Source organism: Amblyomma maculatum, chromosome 2 (assembly GCF_055883805.1).
Source record: "Amblyomma maculatum isolate TAMU_Amacu chromosome 2, ASM5588380v1, whole genome shotgun sequence".
Classification (NCBI taxonomy): Eukaryota; Metazoa; Arthropoda; class Arachnida; order Ixodida; family Ixodidae; genus Amblyomma; species Amblyomma maculatum.
In genome coordinates this window covers 50964953-50983555 of record NC_139345.1, presented here as the reverse complement: position 1 = coordinate 50983555, position 18603 = coordinate 50964953, and the positions used below count along the sequence as shown (strand labels likewise).

The window sequence follows — 18603 nt, the reverse complement described above, 5'->3', positions numbered from 1 at the left end:
CCAAAGCTTCCTTCATGACACTCAAGAACTGTAGTGGAGTGTTTCTTGAAAGAATATGTGTGAAAAATTAAAACAAAAAACGTCTGTAATTGTACATAAAAAACATGTATGTACAATTACAGACTTTTTAGAAATCTGTACACTGTTCAAAATTTTTGCCTCAATATATCGAAAAAGATAAAACAGCTGATGGCTGCTCTCAAATTTCGCATTAGGAAGTAACGTAATCGTCGGCAAATTTTTAAAATCTCCTTTCTTATTTTTTATTACTTTTTGAAGCACCGGTATATCAGCAAACATTGCCTTTTTATTCTGCGCAGTTTGACCCTTTTGAACGCATTTTGTCTCTTTTTTTCCATTTTCACTTGATTAATTTTTTAATTACACATCTACAATTTTCCTAATTAGCATCATAAAGCATTGGCTTTTCATTCTGAGCATTTTGACATCACTGAACGCCATTTTTTTCAATTCTTTTTTTATTTTTCAGTTATTTAAATCAATTCTTGATCAATTACATTATAAATTTTCTTAAGTAGCAGATCAACAAGCATGGCTTTTCATTCTCAGCATTTTGGCGTCTTTCAACCCCTTTTTACAATGCGGGATCGAATCCCGACCTAATACACTAACTTTCCTTAATTAGCATCATAAACGATTTTCTTTACATTTGGAGCCTCTTGACACCTTGAACTCCTTTTCTTTTTTTTATTTCTTTAATTTACCAATTAATTACAGTTATTTCATGAAGTCATCAATCACTGGAAACACAAATTAGCATGGTACTATTTTACTAGATTGCCCCGATTATTTCCGACACGCGGTGCATGCGAAGTACAACATCGACCATGCCGCCAACGGCTTTTGGACCAAACGGGCTGAAATAAGCTATCGCTAATATTTCGGATTGGTACGATAGCTGTGCATGGTGCTCCAAATTTGCTTAGAAAAAAAGTTATAAAAGTGTATTCAGAGAAGGGTGCACAAAATGAACACTTTCCCGACGAGGATGGGATTCGAACCCACGCGGGCAGAGCCCATTGGATTAGCAGTCCAACGCCTTAACCACTCGGCCACCTCGTCCGACAGCCGCGGCTACTTTACCAACTTAACAAAATTGATTTGTTCAAAATCCATCGGTGGCATTTTTAAGAATGGAAACGTGGCCACCGCGGTCGATACTGAAAATGCCGGCGATGAATTTGCCGGCAGTGAATTTCAAACAATTCAGATTTTTTTAACTTGATGCACGCGCTTCAATCGTCGGACGAGGTGGCCGAGTGGTTAAGGCGTTGGACTGCTAATCCAATGGGCTCTGCCCGCGTGGGTTCGAATCCCATCCTCGTCGCAAATTGTAGGCTGTTTTACTTTTTTCTCTCTTCAAATACTTTTTATTTTTGTCTAAACAAATTAAGGATTTAAAATATTTTACAAAGCATCTCGCTTTAGGCTCGAGAACGTGGGCTCGAGTATCGCACTGCGCTGTAATCCTGTAATCAAACGAAACAAGGCATATCGGTACAGCTGCAGTTCGACAGTGGTTTTCCGGATCTTCACGTCAGGCACTTCAAGCTTTCATCAAGTTGCACGGACGGGGCTACTATTACACTCTGTGCGAATTATTTTTCGTGTTAGCTGATCGGGAAGGGAGTGGCATAAGCGTAAGCATAGCATAAGAGCCGGACCATGCCGGACTACAGAGTTCTAAAAGGGCGGACGCACTAAACAGATGGCAGCACAAAGCAACGAAAATGGCAACATTGAATCTAATATGGCAGCGCCCATATCCTGTGCTTCCATGTGTGCGTGCATGGGCTGCTGTTGGTTCGTGTGTACTGCATGACGGCATCATGCTGTGCGATTTTAGCTTTGTGTCAAGTGTCTGCAAGTGATTCTTATATATCGACCAAACATGAAACGTTCCCGCAATGTAAGAGGTGCAATGCGTACGGGCGCACCGCCGCAGAAGTATGGTGTTGAGGTCTCCGGGCTGTCACGAAAGAAACGACGTAAACTTGAGAGATCTGAAAAAAAGGTCCGGCGGCATGCATTTCATATGAAGAACAAGGTATGCATACTTTTCTGCAACTGGTGTCAGTGCAGTGGTAAAAGTTATATGATTCTCTTTTATTTATTTCTCTATTGCGTACATAGCTTGACAGACATTTCTCTCCTTCCGCTTCATATTGTCTGCTTATATGTCCCTCCTCCCTTTCCACTTAAGCGAAATAATTACTGTGCGCTTCTTCCCTGAGACATCAGATCGTGCACTGGCCCTTTCTTGCTACTCATGCCTGTTCTTTCCTGTAGTAAATTAATACGACTGCTTGAGCTAATCAGCAAATGAGAAAAGCCAAATGTAATGCGTGCCTACAGTTTCGTTCTAGATTTTTTTTTTTTTTTAATGCCGAACCGATGTTTTATTATTCCTAGCAATCATAATTATTTGTGCCTTCTTTCAAGTGACTGAAACTCGTAGGTTTTTCTGCCGTTTTGGATAAAATTCGTGGGCCACACACACAAAGTAACAGCTTCTGTTGCATGGAAGAGACATCTAAAAAAAGTTGTTACAGCAGGTGGTTCAGCACGAAGCTTCAGAGACTCTATTATGTTAAACATCCTAAAGTTTATTTTTTACTTGCAAGTATGTAGATGCAAAGGTGTACCTGAGAGGTTGTCATTTTGCTTGACAGTCACTTTGGGCTGGTGCTTAAGAGCTGCACACCTACTACTCTGAATTAACACAGTTCTTTGGCTACTGTTATTTTTATTTGTGTGCTGTAGGGAATCATACAAAAAGAGATGGAGAGAATATGCCAGAAGCTCAACATCACACAAAAGCCAAGTGGAATCGAGCCACCTGGCAAAAGCCGTGGGCTGCCTAAGAAGGAAGAGGAAGCTGCACTGAAAAAGCCAACGAAACGTGTACGGTTTCCTTTTCTTTTTTATTTTTCTGCGTATCATGGATGCATCATTTTTGTTCTGTAATGTTTTGCGAAGTGTCATTGTTTTTTTCTTAGCATCACTCTCGTGAAAATTGGTAAAGTATGGTGCTAAAGGTGTCTGTGTCAAAGGTGCATGCGTTGCTGCATACATCAAGAATGTTAACCTGTTTTGCACACTATAGGAATGGCTTATACGAAGCCTGTGCAGGGAGGAAGTCACACATTGCTTCTATTGTGAAGGGAGCTTCAGCTATGCCTGACAACTCCTAGCGGAGATGGCCAATCATAGGCTTATGCTTCTTTTACTCTCCCTTTGCACAGGAACGTGAGGCAGTTCGCAGAAAGAATCTCCTCGATGACAACAAGCAGGAAGACAGGGTGATCAAGGAAATGGAGAAGCGGTTGTTTCTCAACAAGAGAAAAAACAAAAATATGCCGAAGTCATTTATAGATGAAGGCTTGGACTGTATCCTTTCTTGTCGCTTGTATTGCCGCAACTATGTATGCCCGATTACATATTCTTTCTGGTGATTACCAGAATCCGCCTTTTGCGCGAGGATGTGGCGCCATCATGCGGGAGCGGGCGGGAAACACATTGAGCGGCAGTGTAGCGGACGAAGCGAAAGCGCACCATAGGAAATGGCCACGCTTCCCCCCTTTTTTGGCCTCGGAGCGGAAAGTAGTGACAGTGATTGCAGCATATCATGTTCACGCAGTATGGGGGAAGGTAGAGCGTTTTCACAATCCACTCATAACGCACGTACGCATATACTATTTTCGTATTGTAAGAGCGTGTAGCGCGGGCCGTGTTCGACGTGACAGAATGAGACGCTCTCAGCGTGCAGGTTTTCGGCAGACAGGAGAGCGTGGGGGCAGAGAGAGAGAGAGGGATCTCAAAGGGCAAAGCAGCCAGGGGTTTGTTGATGCTGCAGAGCTAGGTGGAATCGTCTCCTGTGACTTTGAGCGGCGCATATGCGCGGGGTGTCTTGAGTTACCGAGCACAATGCGGTCACCGCGGCGCCGGCATGATGCAATGGGCGTCGCTTCCTCCTCGCGTCATCTACAACCGTGCAGCTATAGGATTTCATCCACGAAGATCGGCAGAGAGGCACATATACACACCCCGTGAAAAGGGCATTGTCCCGGCCGGAATGCACACCTGCAGGAAACGCGCTGCATTTTTCTGGCAATGGATGATTCAAAGCTGTAGCCGGTTTCTGGCCTCAGGAGTCAGAACGGATGTGGTCGCAGTGGTGAAAAGGTTCTCGGTGCGCAGATAATGGTCATTCTGTTGTGAAAGGATCTCCAACGTTCATTTCTGCCTCCGCCGCGATTTCTGCGGAATCAACAACTTGGTGACACATGTGAATCTCCTACATATCGGATGCGCATCTCGGTCAGGAACCAACCCTGTTCTACATCCAGAGCGATCCACTCTGCAAGTGAACGAGCATGAACCCTCCAGGAGACTCATTTATTGTGCCGGGCGGTTTCCTTGCCGTTGCAAACGGTTGGACGTAGACGACGATTATCAAGCTCCCTAACGAAGTGCATCTGATTGCGTACACCAAAGGAACAAAATCTGGATGCTTTGGCGTGCACGAAGGCGAGCCTTTAATTTAAAAAAAAATACTGTGCGTTGTGCAAGAGTGTCAAGTGCGTCATATGCTCCGAGCGACAAAAACACAGATACTACAGGTTTTTATGCATCTAAACGAAATATGCATGATGAAAAGTACCTACTGGAGTTTTCACCCAGGCTGTAGCGCACCAGGGATAGCTGCAATGAGGATTTTTTCGGTGCATGATTGCTTTAGTTGCACCGGGGCCTGAAGGCGATGTATTTTGTCGTTTGTTTTCTTCATGTGCGAAGGGGCCGGGTAGCGCAGATATCACAGGTGGCTGTGTGCGCTAGACCGTAATATTTAGAATGTTTTATCGCGACTGCCGCCTGACTAAAAAGAAAAGAAAAATTGGGCGTTTGTTGTGATGCACCGCCGTTCGCGAGCCGAATGGTTGAGCTGGTCATGAGGCTCGCGAACGGCAGTGCATTAAAACGCCGTATTTCTTTTCTTGTTATCAGACGCGCCGAACAAATGCTCATTGCGGCTATCACTGGTGGGTTACAGGCTTGGTGCAAACTCCGGTAGATACTTTTCATTATGCACATTTCCTTTAGATGCATACATACCTGTAACGAAGTGTTTTTCGCACAGTCGAGAGTACGCAGTAGGTAGCTAAGGTCGGCCATTCACATCTTGACGCTTGGTGGCCCTAACTGTAGCTTCACGTCGTTGTTGGCCGCGGCTCGGCGAAGGAAACCTGAAAAACCGCGTCTTGCATCTTGGCGCGCTTAGAGAGTGGCAACCGTACGCGGCAGATGTGGTTGGCATCGCTTTGCCAAGCCTGTGACGGCCACCGTGCCGCCCGGTGCCGCCAGCCCCCGTGCACTGGCGGCGCCGAGAAACGCCGTCGACGCCGCTCAATGTGTTTCCATCGGTCGCCGCTACGACTTCGCGCATGCGCAGAAAACTCGCGCAAAAGGCGGATTGTGGTATGTTTAGTTGGCCGCAGGTAGTGATGTGTTGTGTAAGTGAACGAACAGAGACACCTTGAGATGTCAGGGATAAACTGCACAGTGTTACATTAAGCTGAGGTGCGTATGGATGTGGGTGATACACTACAGAAGCACATAGGTGGACACTTGGAAGAAAGAGGAAAATAAGGCAACGATAAGTGCTGACTAACAATTGCATTTTTGTTGTCACAATGCTGCACTTGTCTATGGACTATGACTGTGAGAAAAGACTATCCCACATCAGTCTGTTGTATACAAGTGCATCAAATCAGATCGCCCAGCAGCTTATATATTAGCCCACTGAAATGCATCTGGATTTTCTCAGGTGAAAATGTTCATATGTGCAGGCCATTGAATATGAAATCTGTAAGTGCATTCTGCCCACAGCAGTTTCAAATGAGTTGCTTAAAATTGCTCATTTGTGGTACAGAAATCATTGCTCTATCACTTTGCGTATGCTCGGAGGCTGTTGTCTGTACTCTACTGCTTGGAAATATAGCTGCAGTTGTTTTGTATTCAGTGTCATCTTTTCTTTACGAAATGCCTTCACTTGAACTTGTGCAGACATTTTAGAAGTTGTGGACAAAAAGTACCAGAAGAGTCATCAAGAAAGTGACGATGACGACAGCAATGTATATATGAACCCAGCCAAAAGAAAGAGAAAGCTGGAGGAGAGCAAGTCCTCTGGTGACACAAAAAGGCAGAGGGTAATTTCAGACAGCGGCTCCTCTGGTGGCGAAACCAGCGAAGATGAGTTCAGTAACGACGACAGCAATGATTTTGATGATGATGACGGAGAATCTGCTGGAAAATCTTTAGCCAGGAATGCACAACTCAATGCAAAACATCAGCATAGTGATGAAGGCTCTGACAGTAACGTGAGTGGTGGGGAAATTGGGGAACACAGCAGTGATGAAGGAGATGACATGGAAGAAAGTGCAGATTTTGATGAGGATGATTTCAGTGATGATGAAGGCGACGTTGGAGATGATACTGATGAATGCAGTTCCAATGATGAAACTGTATCTGGTGCCAGACCCAGTGTGTCCAGAACAGCTCCTGATAAAAGTGGAAAGAAAGCAGTGAGTGAGAAGAGAAAGCCAGCTTCCCGTGATTCTGAAGAAAGTGGGCTTTCTAGTGACCAGAGAGTTGCCAGAGCAATAGCCACAACAGAAACTCGCAAAGCTGTTCCCAACAAGAAAGGCTCCAAGAACACTCTGGAAGAGGGCACTGACCTCAGTTCTTTTGACGATGAAAGCGATAGATCCGAGGAAGAGGAAGAAGCATCTGATGCTTCAGAAATGCTTACTGAAAGGGAAACCAAGAAGCAAAAAGCAACATCTCCAGATGGTATGTGGGAGGACATATACGGACGGTTGCGTGACAAAGAAGGCAATGTAGTGTCACAGAGGTACGTCCCTCCTGCCAAGAGGCTCCAGGGCATTGACCTCAGCTCAAAGAAGAAGGAGCAGCTTGCCAGACTCAAGAAACAAGTGAAAGGACTGCTCAACAGGTGAGTGCATTAGCTTTGTTTCTGTTGTAGTGACCTGAAACAGTATTGTGAAAGCAGTCAAAGCAGGCAATGTCACTGCATGAAGTTGGGACATTGAACTCATTTTTGTAATGCCACAATCCACAGTAGAGTATCTTGTAGTTAGGAAGGTGGGATAATGGCTTGTAATGCACAACCTTCGAGCACAGCTTGCTGAACTTCGATCATAATAGTGCTAACTAAAATAGTGCCCAATAACTTGCTGTGCCATCAGATTTACAGCGAATAAATAGAAATGTGTCGACAGTGAGCTAAAAACCTTCTTTTTCTCTCTCTAGGCTTAGTGAAGCTACTGTACAGCCCATAGGAATGGAGATGGAAGAGCTATACAAGAAGCACAGCAACAATGGTATGTCCTTAATTACTGTGGTGTCATTTTTCACCGTAGTGAAATCGTGTCACTCTGCTGCTCATTCCAGATGTTAACTCAACACTGAACCTGTGCCTTTGCGAGTCAATTATTGCACCTTTCCGGACCCCTGAGCGCCTTGTCATGGAACACGCCATGCTCGTTGCATACCTGCACTGCAACGTGGGAACTGAAGTAGGTCAGTTGCCATTTTAGTCTCCACAGCTGGCAGCTTATATATTTGTAATAATTATTGCTTTTTTTTTTTTTAGCACACTGTTCTTTTTTACTGTCAGAGCATGCTTTATCAAATATGTTTTAAATATTGTTACATGTATGCCCTGCGTCTCTGAACATCCATTGAAGAAGACGGCAACAGAAGAAGCTGTAGCAACGGTTGGTGCTAAGAAGAAAGTTGGTGCTTGCTGAAACATTTCATTTACGCAAGTCATTGGCTTTTGTGCTTCCTGGAGGACCTCCCCACACCTCCACCAAGGTGATACGTGGCAAAAAGGTTAGCTCAGGAAACACAGCAGAAAATGACTTGTGCAAATGTTCCAGCAAGCGCCAACCTTCTTCTTAGCACCAACCGTTGCTACAGCTTCGTCTTCTATCGCCCTGTTATTGATCGTCATCTTCTTCAATGGATGTTCAGGGAGGCAGGGCATATATGTAACAATATTTAGTAAAAGGCATTGACTCTTGTCAAAGATGTGTGAAATACAGTTGCAACTAACATTATATGTCAATTAAATTATGGGTTGTAGCCCTGAGGGTGAGTTCTAAGGTATTGCCGTCTTCAATTTTGTATTTGATTGCACTACTGCCTCAGTAGTAGTGATATGAATGCATTTATTTATTTGTTTGTTTGTTTGTTTGTTTTTTTGTTTGTTTGTTTGTTTGTTTGGTAACTGCCCGGATCGTAGTGAGCATTACTTATCACTACAGATAAGAGTATTAAGTAAAATTCACGTCTTTTACCTGTTCACACACATACGTGTGAACAAGTAAAAAAAAAAGGGATATGATGCAATAGCACTAAAGCATAGGGGGCATAAGTGCAGCGTGTCTAACTCACAATCCCAAGGGTCAGAGGTTAGATTCCACTGCTTGAAAACCCAATTTTCTTTTGAGTATAGTGCTTAACTATACTTCATAATGAGGTTTGAGTTATATTATGACCTCATACAATAGCAAGTTGTAAGATGCTTTTGATGACTCCCTAATGGTGACCAATCAGGATTTCTAGTCACACTGACGCCAAGTTTTTGTGCAAAAGGGGACCTAACGCTGTTTCTTAAAAATGAAATTGAAACAGTCAAGTGCACTGTAAGTGACATTGCTTCTTTATTAGGCGCACAGATACTCCAAGACATGGCAGAGAAGTTCAACGACCTGTATGAGCAACAGAAAGGCTCCGATTCAGGGAAAGAGGTCGACAACTGCGCTCTGTTTATATCATACCTTTTTGTGTTCAAGGTACCTGCAAATTTTCTTGTTGCCTGTTTACTAATGTATTTTTCTACTACATAATATGTTGCGTTTTGGTTTTTCAGACTATATCCAATACATATATGATTTATAATCTTCTGCCTTTCTAAGCTGATTCTTGGCCTCAATATAATAGATTAGAAATCTGGAGCTTCTTCTCCTAACAGCGATGGTTCATTTGTGTTCCTTTATTAAATTTTAATGCTGTGGATTGTAAAGGGAGTTAGGTGAGGAAGGTCATTGATGAGACGGAGATAACTTGCCATAATTTGTTTTTTGTGTAAATTTTTGCTCAGTTGCTCACCTAGTAATGGTTTTTACAAATGATTTGCAATGGCTGACTATATCTGTCAATATTCCTGAATTTATTAAACAGATGCATAAATTATTATTGAGCCTTCAAGTTGCACACACAACTTTATTTCTTCTGATACATTTGCACCCACTTTTTCCAGAATTACTCCTGAAAAAAAAAAAGCAACATTTATGCATACTAAGCAGTTAATAACTGCTAACATGTTTGTTATCCAGTCAAAGTTAAAGGCATCTGTAGTCGTTGCCAATTTTTTCAGGCTGAAACTTTGGACTTTATATTCTTACCTTTACTTTCATCCAGATGCACTTCACAAACTTTTTCTGTAATTGTGTCATTGCAGTGACCAACTAGTCTTGTGTGTGAACTATCTTAAGACACTCACTGCCGTTTTTACCTTGCTTGAAATATGAGGCTTCAAAAAAAAGAAAATTGGCAGCAGGGGCTGCCGGAGCATAATGGCATTAACCTATAGATGGGGATGGCGTTGGTGGGTGCTTCCAAGATTAGGTTACATATAGCGTAATACCCATGACAGTAGATAATTGGATGGCTGCTGCTGCAGCTCACTTAGTAGAGCATTGTACATGAAATTTGGAGATTGTGCATTCAGGTTTTAGCAGTAACACATGGTTGCCTTTTCATTTTTTTTTTTTAATCTGTTATCTTTCAGCCATGAAATAATTACATTTTTGATTTTGCATTGACCAACACCACAAATAACAAAAAAAGAAATCTCCCTTTACTTTCTTTGGTTTTGGTAGTACTAGTTGGCGTCCTTCATTTGTGTGCTATAGCAGTCCCTTCATCTCCCTACCTTTATTTTCCCAACTCCAAAACTTCTATTGGTGAAGTGTCAGCACATTTAAACATGCATTCATAAAGCCTCTGTGGAAAATTTTTGAAGTCAAAGAAGACTTGTATGTTCTAATGAATATTTTATGTTTTTGTCTCTTAGTGTGCTTCACTTATGGCATGTTCACTTGTGACAGTTCCATGCGCTGAATATGGTATATTTTCTTTTGCCACATTTCCTCTCTTTAGGTGGTCCATTCGAGAATAGTCTATGACATAATCCGCAAAATGGCAGAATCATTTAATGAAAAAGACGTTGAGATCATTCTTCTTATTCTGCGTTGTAAGTATGCACAGAATGTTGTTTACCGCTTATTCCATGCTGTTTATCCTTCCGACTTTTTATCTGTTCCTCCCTTTTTCTCATGTGGAGCATAACCTGTTAGTATACTATGCAACAGTGTAGAAAAGATTATGGCTTCATGTCTGTTTCAAAAAGATGTATCCTATTTGGTTTGCCTCCTAATCACTTTTTGTAAAGTAACAATTTCTTATATCTACGTTTTAATATTTCTTACAGTATTCTAGCGAAATAATATACTAGTATATACTTTACAGGGGCATGAAGAACTGTATTTTGTTTATGCTAGTTTTTGACGCACTCTTAATGTGTTACTGTAACTGTATATATGTTTGTATTTAATAGATGTAAAATACTGGTTATGTATGTGCTACTAGCTTGAGCAGAAATTTCGTTAAAGTAGTTGTTTGCTTGATGCCTGCAGTCTGCAAACACCTACCTGTTTCTGTGCATAGAATGCATGCAGTTTGTTCTTCTCCCTCCTTTTTTTTTTTTATTTTGTTGCAAGGTTTTTTCATTGCTTCTCTCCACTTTGTGCTCAATCCATGCACGATGCTGGAACATTTACTCCAGCCGTCGGCTTCATCCTTCGAAAACACGACCCTTTGGCATTGAAGGAGGTTGTCTTGCTTCTGCAACAGAAGAGTGCCCAAGACACTGCTGGAGCACAGGAGTAAGTGCACTCGTATTCATGGCTTATCAAACTTAAGACTTCGTCGTGTCACATTAATGGCTTACTATATTCTGTTTTGCTAGTTAGGTAGTGTAGCTCTTCAGTGTTTGTAAGTCTGGCCAAGCATAGGGCATTGTGCTGAATTACAAGCTGAAAAATTGCATGTTGTGGCAGTGGTTATTTGATTGGCAGCAGTCAGGAAAAAGGGGAAGCCAGAACAGCACTGTGAATGTTGAGCTTTCCTCTGTTTGCTTAATCTTTTTCTAGTCTAGTAAGCCTTCTTACTCAGGATGCACTACTATACCACTGCTGTGGTAAGAGTTTGCTTTTTTAGTACACCTCCTCTGGCTGCCTTTGTGTTGTTGTTCTTTTTTCTACATTCGTTCTGATAAACCTTTTTGCTAGCATTCGTTCTGCTAAGTTTGATTGGTACCATAGTATAGCCAACTCACTTGGCTGGATTTGAAGATGATGACGACCCTGAGGTCAGAGTCTGTCTTTCAGAATGAACACTAGGATTAGCCCATGTGCACTTCTCAATTCCAAAGACTATCTGGACTAAGCTCCTTTTTACAGATTCAATTCTTGCTTATTTGCAGTTCCAGAAAGCGGTTCATGATGGAGACCCTCACGGCTGTGCGGAACAATAACATCCAGAAGATCCCGAATTGTGACCCAAGCATGGTGGAGCATGCATCTAAAGTGTTGAGGGGACTTTTTCGGAAAGGCAAGTTGCATGCTTGGTTGTCTCGCTTGTTTGTTTTATTGTTTGGCTGATTGCTCTTTTATGCATTGTTTCATGCAAAAGACCGCTATTTGCCCTAGCAGAAGAAAAAAGAATGCCATTCTGCATATAAACTCGAAGAGCAGTGAGCTGTCACTATATTTGCACAGTGCCCTAAGCACATATTTACAGTTTGCACAAATGTATCATATCAAGAGTCTTCTGATCCTTCTTGTTGATTATGTGTGTTTCAGTCATAATTTTAGATCTTGAAGCTTGGTTTAGTAGTTTCAGGGCAAGTAGTTTGACATTGAACAGGTGCCTGATTTTTTTTTCTTCTTCTAATGCATTGTTTTCTTCCAGTGGCTTGGAATTAAAAGATGCCTTAGTTAACTTTGCATTGCGGGTGGTGGTTCTATGCAGGTTGTTTACTGCATGAGCTGAACATCTCACTCGAAGACCTGCTGAAGGCACATGAGCGGGGCAAGTGGTGGGTGGTTGGCTCAGCGTGGGTGGGAAATGAAGAATCCTCAGGTAGGTCACTGGACTGCAGTCTTTGCTGTTTGGTGCATTGCGTGACATCGCATGAGAAGCCGGTCACCTGCGTTATAATTTACGGCTCTGAATTTCATTTCTAACATTTAGGGACAAGTGTTAGGTTTGTATTGTAGTGCTAGGTTTGTACAATCAACGCCCTTTACTAAATATTGTTACATATATGCCCTGCGTCCCTAAACATCCTTTGAAGAAGACGACGATCAATAACAGGGGGACAGAAGACGAAGCTGTAGCAATGGTTGGTGTTAAAAAGAAGGTTGGTGCTTGCCGGAACATTTGCGCAAGTCATTGGCTGTTGTTTCCTGAGCAAACCTTCTTGCCACGTATCACCTTGGTGGAGGTGCGGGGGAGGTCCTCCAGGAAACACAAAAGCCAATGGCTTGCGTAAATGAAATGTTTCAGCAAGCACCAACTTTCTTCTTAGCACCAACCGTTGCTACAGCTTCTTCTGTCGTCGTCTTCTTCAATGGATGTTCAGAGACGCAGGGCATACATGTAACAATATTTAAAACATATTTGATGAAAATTCCAGGGCTGGAAGCTATCATGATGTCCATAGGCATTGTGCCCACAAAGAAGTTGATGAAACTGAACTGCAGTCATCTAAATTTGTGATGATATGCTAATAACAAATAAAGTGAGTGACTATGCTACAAAAAAGCAGAATTACTCGCACATAAATATCTAGAAAAATTTGCGACGGACGGCATGCGCATCAGAGACATGGAAGAATTTGGATTTCATAGGAGAACATAGCTATAGAATAAAGGGGTATGGCTCTTTCAGCGACTATGTTTCAGTCACTGTTGTGAACAAAACCCCTGTAACAGGGCCGAAACATCTCTTGCTTGTTCTGACAAGCGGTCGGCGCGTGGCATTTTTCTGCTGTAAATGTTTCGTGTGAGTAAAAGCAATAAAAAGTATGCTGTAATAGTTTTGTGTATTTATTAATAAAGTAATTAGCATTGCTTCTATTAGCTTGCCTTTTATTTTGACTTGCTTGCTGAATGAATAAACATTTTGACATGAGTGTTTGCACGTTGTAGCACTAGCTGTGAACAGCTACTTGAAGCATTGTTGCCAATAATGAAAAGCACTGTTCAGAACAGCTTTGTCTTGGCACAAGTTGGTGCTGCGGCTTGGAAGTGTTCTTATTTTTACTTAGGACACCTTAGAATTATCTGCTCTTTTTTTTTCTACATAGACAAGAAAAGTGATGCTCCTGTAAAGCAGCCAGAGTTTTCAAGCAAAATCTTGAAGCTGGCTCAGAAGCACCATATGAACACTGATGTCAGGAGAAACATCTTTTGTATCCTTATGACTGCTGAGGTAAGGAGACATAAGAAGCTGTGGTGGCATTATGGTGTCTCTATTTTACTAGTTCCTCATTAACCATCACAAGCCTACAGTAGCTAACGTCAGAAACGGAATAAGCAGGTCGAGGAAATAGTAGCAATACTTTGGCAAAAGTTTACCTTTGGCCACAGGTCAAACTGTGTCATTAACATAAAGCAGCAAGGGGAAGGAAAAAGAGCGATATTGTATGCTGGTTTTACTTACATGTGCTGGAGACATAAAGAGCTATCAATAAATGATAGAACAGAAAGGGTATAAGATGAAAAGTGATTTGTTTTTTAGAAAAAGAATTCCAAATCTGAAAACAGGCAGGGGATTAAAAGGAGCACTGATTATATAGTGTTTGCAGAATGCAGTGAATTGGATGGTAACAGATGCTGAAGTTACTGTGATCTGAACCATGTAAAACTCTGTGAGCTTACGGTGAAGTGTTTGTTGGACATGAAAGTTCCGCATGTGAGAAAGGGGCATTAAAAAGATGCAGCTGGTTACTTGCGAACTAAACTGAAAGTGTTTGGGGTTGTCTGGCAGGAAAGAAATGCAATGCTGGGGTATGTAAAAGTATAAAGATCCATTAGGTGCCTTGCTGGTTAATATATACTGGCAATAGCAGGGCCAACTTGGTTTGCCGTCATTTCTTTCAAAGTCATTCTAAGCACAAAATTGGAAACCTGTCCTCTGCATACATTGAGTTCATGCTGTAGGCAGCTTAGTTTCGTGTGGCACTATTCAAACATGCTTAGTCAAGTTATATCTGGTGTGATTCCTGTTTCTCTAGCTCTGCTGTCCCTCTGCACAGAGGAGCAGTTCAGTGGTAGTGCTTATAATCTTCTTTAGCTCAACTTAAATCACACTAAGAACAATCATATTGTTATGGGGACGTACACAGATGTAACTGCAACAGTCCTCCGCCAAAGATGCGCTATCAGGACCAACCCAGCCTAGCTTCAGCGTCGTTATTCACCACACCACACCAGCATGTCTTCGTTGTCTCCATACTGCATACCGTAACAATACCCTCCCGCCCCTGTAGAAGAAGCACAGTCTCAGTGCATACTATATGGAATAGCTCAAATGGTACAATTTGAGATGAGCCACATGCATGACTTCTAGGTGACTGGTTGTAGAAGGATACTTCGGATGCAGAGGCGTGACCTCCATGTACATCCCTGTAACAATATATATGTCGTAAAATTTGCTTCAGTCACATAAACTACCAGAAAGCATTTAACATTTACTAAGTGCATGTTTATGACTTTAGTTTCTTCTTTTGTGTGTGTGTGTGTGTGTGTGTGTGTGTGTGTGTGTGTGTGTGTGTGTGTGTGTGTGTGTGTGTGTGTGTGTGTGTGTGTGTGTGTGTGTGTGTGTGTGTGTGTGTGTGTGCGCGCGCGCGCGCGCGCGTGTGTGCGTGTGTGTGCGTGCGTGCGTGCGCATTTCACTTCTAACTGTCTAGGTTGAAGAGGCTGCAGCTGCTTCTTTACTGTGCAGGACTACCTGAGCGCCAGTGAGAGAATTCTACACCTCAACCTAAGTGCAGCGCAGGAGCGCGAGTTGTGCTATGTCGCCCTCCACTGCCTGTTAAAGGAGAAGCAGCACAACCCTTTCTATGCCTACCTGGCCCAGTTCTTTGTCAAGCGAGACCGGCGATTCTATGTATGTCTTTTTCCCAGAAATGTAAAAACTAGTACTTTCCAGCTCTGTAGCTAAATTTTGAGCTCTCTAAAGTTCTACACTGTAGGTCATTAGTAAGATAAAAGCCAAATAGTTGCCACCTGTCTCAACAATGAAAAGAGAGAATCATTCATTTTAGCATGCTTTACTGACTGTTGTGATCCTGCTGCAATGTTGGCTGCAATGTCCTTGACACGTGTTGCACTTAAACGTCCATAAAATTACTCCCGCTCTATAACCTTCTGCAGATCCTGCCATTGACAGAGTTGTATATGGCACTGGTTGGAGAGATGAGATTAATAAAATAAATTGGGGGAAGGGTGGCTGCTTTAAAGGTAAAGGAGAATTGCTGATTGAGGGATAAATGCTGATTGATGAGAGATTGCTTTTGCCTGTAATAATAGCCTGAATAGTGATGATGATTGTAATAGCACAGTAGTGCTCATACTTGCCGATTCAAGCCCATTATTGGCCTTGGTTATCCCCTTTTGCTTGGCATGGTGGCTCCTTGCCTGCCCCAGGTGCAGCTCAATTGCAAGGAGTACTTAAACTATACCTGACAATGGCTTGGCCCATGCATCCCACAGCGTTCTCCTGGGCTGTTGGGTTCTTCATCTCCAACAGTGGACATAAAGACAAGGAAAAGGATGGAAAATAGCATTAGTTTTCTTCCAAGCTAGACGTTTTTCTTTTGTTCATCATAGGCAGTTTCACAGCCTTTTCCTATTTGCTCACAAGATGGTTTAAAGTTAACAGAGTTAAGCTGCTGGCATCAATGTTTTAGCTGAAGGAAGTGCCTTGAGAAATTCTTCTGTTTTAATTTTATATTTGGGTAGTAAGCACAGTAGCACCTGTGATAGAAGAGCTTCACATCACGCACAGATGACATCACATTCTGCATATTTTGTCAAGGGTACTGAATTAGTTGTTGCACAGACAACAGACATAGGCTAGCGTGAAACCTAGACTAACTCCTTGGCAGATAGCTTTGTGACTGTAAAAAATAGGAAACAGGTGGCAGTAACCGTTACAAATGCACTCGTTTATCATTGGAATCCAAAAGGCTGAACGTGATCTTCATCTTGCAGTGTTTAAGTGCGACTTTGCCAGAATTTGACACAGGATGAATGCCTTCGCGAAAAGTGAAACAACTCAGAGGTATCCACACTTTATCAGAAATCTTTATAAATAGTCAAGCAACATTAGTAGCCATATAGAAGATAACATGCTCTTTGCAGCAAACAAAAAAATGGTCACTAACAGTCTTAAACAAAACAATCGGTTTAAGAATTAAGCACAGTGAGCTTTATGTGGCGATATTACTGTTGCGCTTTTGTCACCTGACTGCTCAGAGAACTGTGCTCTGTCTTCATTTCAGATGAGCCTGCAGTGTGCAATCTGGGATAAGTTCAAAGAGGTGGACAAGCTTGGCCACACTGCATTATCCAACCTTGCAGAGTTTCTTGTCATCTTGCTTATGCAGGAAGCACTGTCATTGGCTGTTCTTAAGGTAAATTGAATCGTGTACTTCTGTCATTCGCCCAATCTAATTCTACATATTGGTCAACGTACATGGTACTGCACTGCAGACCACACTAGGACAGGTAGACATTTATAATTGGAACGCCTTCTGAACAGTTATTGAAGTCTCGGACAGTGAATGCGTGCATTTATATATAAAATTTATACTGCCAGCCTTGCTGGAAACAGAGGATAGTACTTCATTTGCAGTATCATTAATGAAGCACTGGTGCAGCCTTCACAGCCCTGAAATTAAATAAAGGCCTTAGGTATTAATAACCTTCACCTGTTGCTTGCGGTATAGAACTTGCACAGAATGCTGCTTTGATGGAACCGAGGTGTTGTGGATGGAGAAGTTCATGGATTGCAAAACTTGCTAGAGACTGATTTTCATAGCATCCTTAAAACATAGTGAAGAGTTGAAAGTTGCATTCTGCTCAAATATTATCCCACAAGTAAATAAATTCTGTCTTATAAAAGTTTACAGCAGCTAGTGCCCGCAGGACATGTATGCACAGTCTTTGTCAAAAATATACATCTCGAGGGGCTTGCTCATAAGCTTTATAAACTGGGTTCGTTGTGCATCTTCAGCGTTCGCAATCTCGCAAGCCCCGTTACAGGGCTTAGAAGCAAACACCTTGGGGTGTATATATGTGACAAAGACCACACATTGGTAACCAAATGACCTGAAATGATCACAGTGTTCTGCACTACTGCTCTAGGCACATCAACTGCACAATCTGAATTGTTTTGTGTGTGTGTGTGTGTGTGTGTGTGTGTGTGTGTGTGTGTGTGTGTGTGTGTGTGTGTGTGTGTGTGTGTGTGTGTGTGTGTGTGTGTGTGTGTGTGTGTGTGTGTGTGTGTGTGTGTGTGTGTGTGTGTGTGTGTGTGTGTGTGTGTGTGTGTGTGTGTGCGCGCGTGCGTGCGCGCCGCGTTTCCATATTATACCCTGGTAAGCTTCCTCTGTAGTTTACATATGGTGTACATTCTTCTTTGTATATTGCATGAAGACACTTGTGTAGCACAGACACAGCAGACAAGGTAGCTTGTGACCACTTGAGTGTGTTGTCTCATCACTGCATCTTGCGCTACAAACATGTTTTCATACACATCCAACTCACCTACTCTGTCACACTGTGCCATCAGCTTGCTTTCATGTTAAATTTTTGCTTATGGGTAAAACCACTGTGGATGAAAGTTTCGTTGCTGTGCCTCCCAATGCACAGTGCTACAGATTTCCACAAGCAGCTGAACATAGCAGTGACAATATTTTTATATTCATGACCCAATGTTTTCAAGATGGCTGCACCTTCCGGTCAGAGCTAGAATGGTTTACATGATAGCCTTCAGCTTATAGACAGTGCACACAGGACTCCTGACCCAGCAGCTCTTTCCCATATCTGGTGCAGACAATCCAGTTTGTGGACATGAGCCCTGCATTGCTGAAGTTCCTGCGACAGCTGTTTAGCAGCTTACTGCTGGGCCGGTCTCAAGACGCCTGGCAGAAAGTTTTCATCAAGGTCGCAGATGCACCCAAGCTGCGACTGCTGAGAGAAGGGCTCTGCCTCTTCCTTCGGCACTTCTTCCTCAAGGGTGCCGACATGGACCCCGCAGCACGCAGCACACTGCAACAGCGTGCTGAGCTCGCTGAAGAGGCCTTGACCAGCAGCGACAGGAAGGCCATCCTTTAATTGTAAATAAAATGGGACTGCTATA

At 42.6% G+C, this 18603-nt stretch overlaps 1 protein-coding gene and 2 non-coding genes across 3 annotated transcripts; 2 read left to right on the top strand and 1 right to left on the bottom strand.

Annotated features, from left to right (window-relative positions):
• Nucleotides 1–1001: 1001 nt before the first annotated feature.
• On the bottom strand, nt 1002–1083 carry TRNAS-GCU (transfer RNA serine (anticodon GCU)). The gene has a single exon. It is a non-coding gene; the product is annotated as a tRNA-Ser (tRNA).
• Nucleotides 1084–1266: 183 nt separating this feature from the next.
• On the top strand, nt 1267–1348 carry TRNAS-GCU (transfer RNA serine (anticodon GCU)). Its single transcript has one exon. It is a non-coding gene; the product is annotated as a tRNA-Ser (tRNA).
• Nucleotides 1349–1746: 398 nt separating this feature from the next.
• On the top strand, nt 1747–18603 carry LOC146198603 (nucleolar MIF4G domain-containing protein 1-like). Its single transcript, XM_084594107.1, has 15 exons — nt 1747–2068; nt 2785–2925; nt 3267–3411; nt 6088–7036; nt 7354–7424; nt 7495–7623; nt 8779–8903; nt 10273–10366; nt 10958–11057; nt 11657–11784; nt 12205–12315; nt 13544–13668; nt 15184–15348; nt 16745–16876; nt 18297–18603. Exons 1-15 carry the CDS (start codon nt 1913–1915, stop codon nt 18576–18578), a joined length of 2853 nt encoding a protein of 950 aa, XP_084450233.1. The 5' UTR covers nt 1747–1912; the 3' UTR covers nt 18579–18603.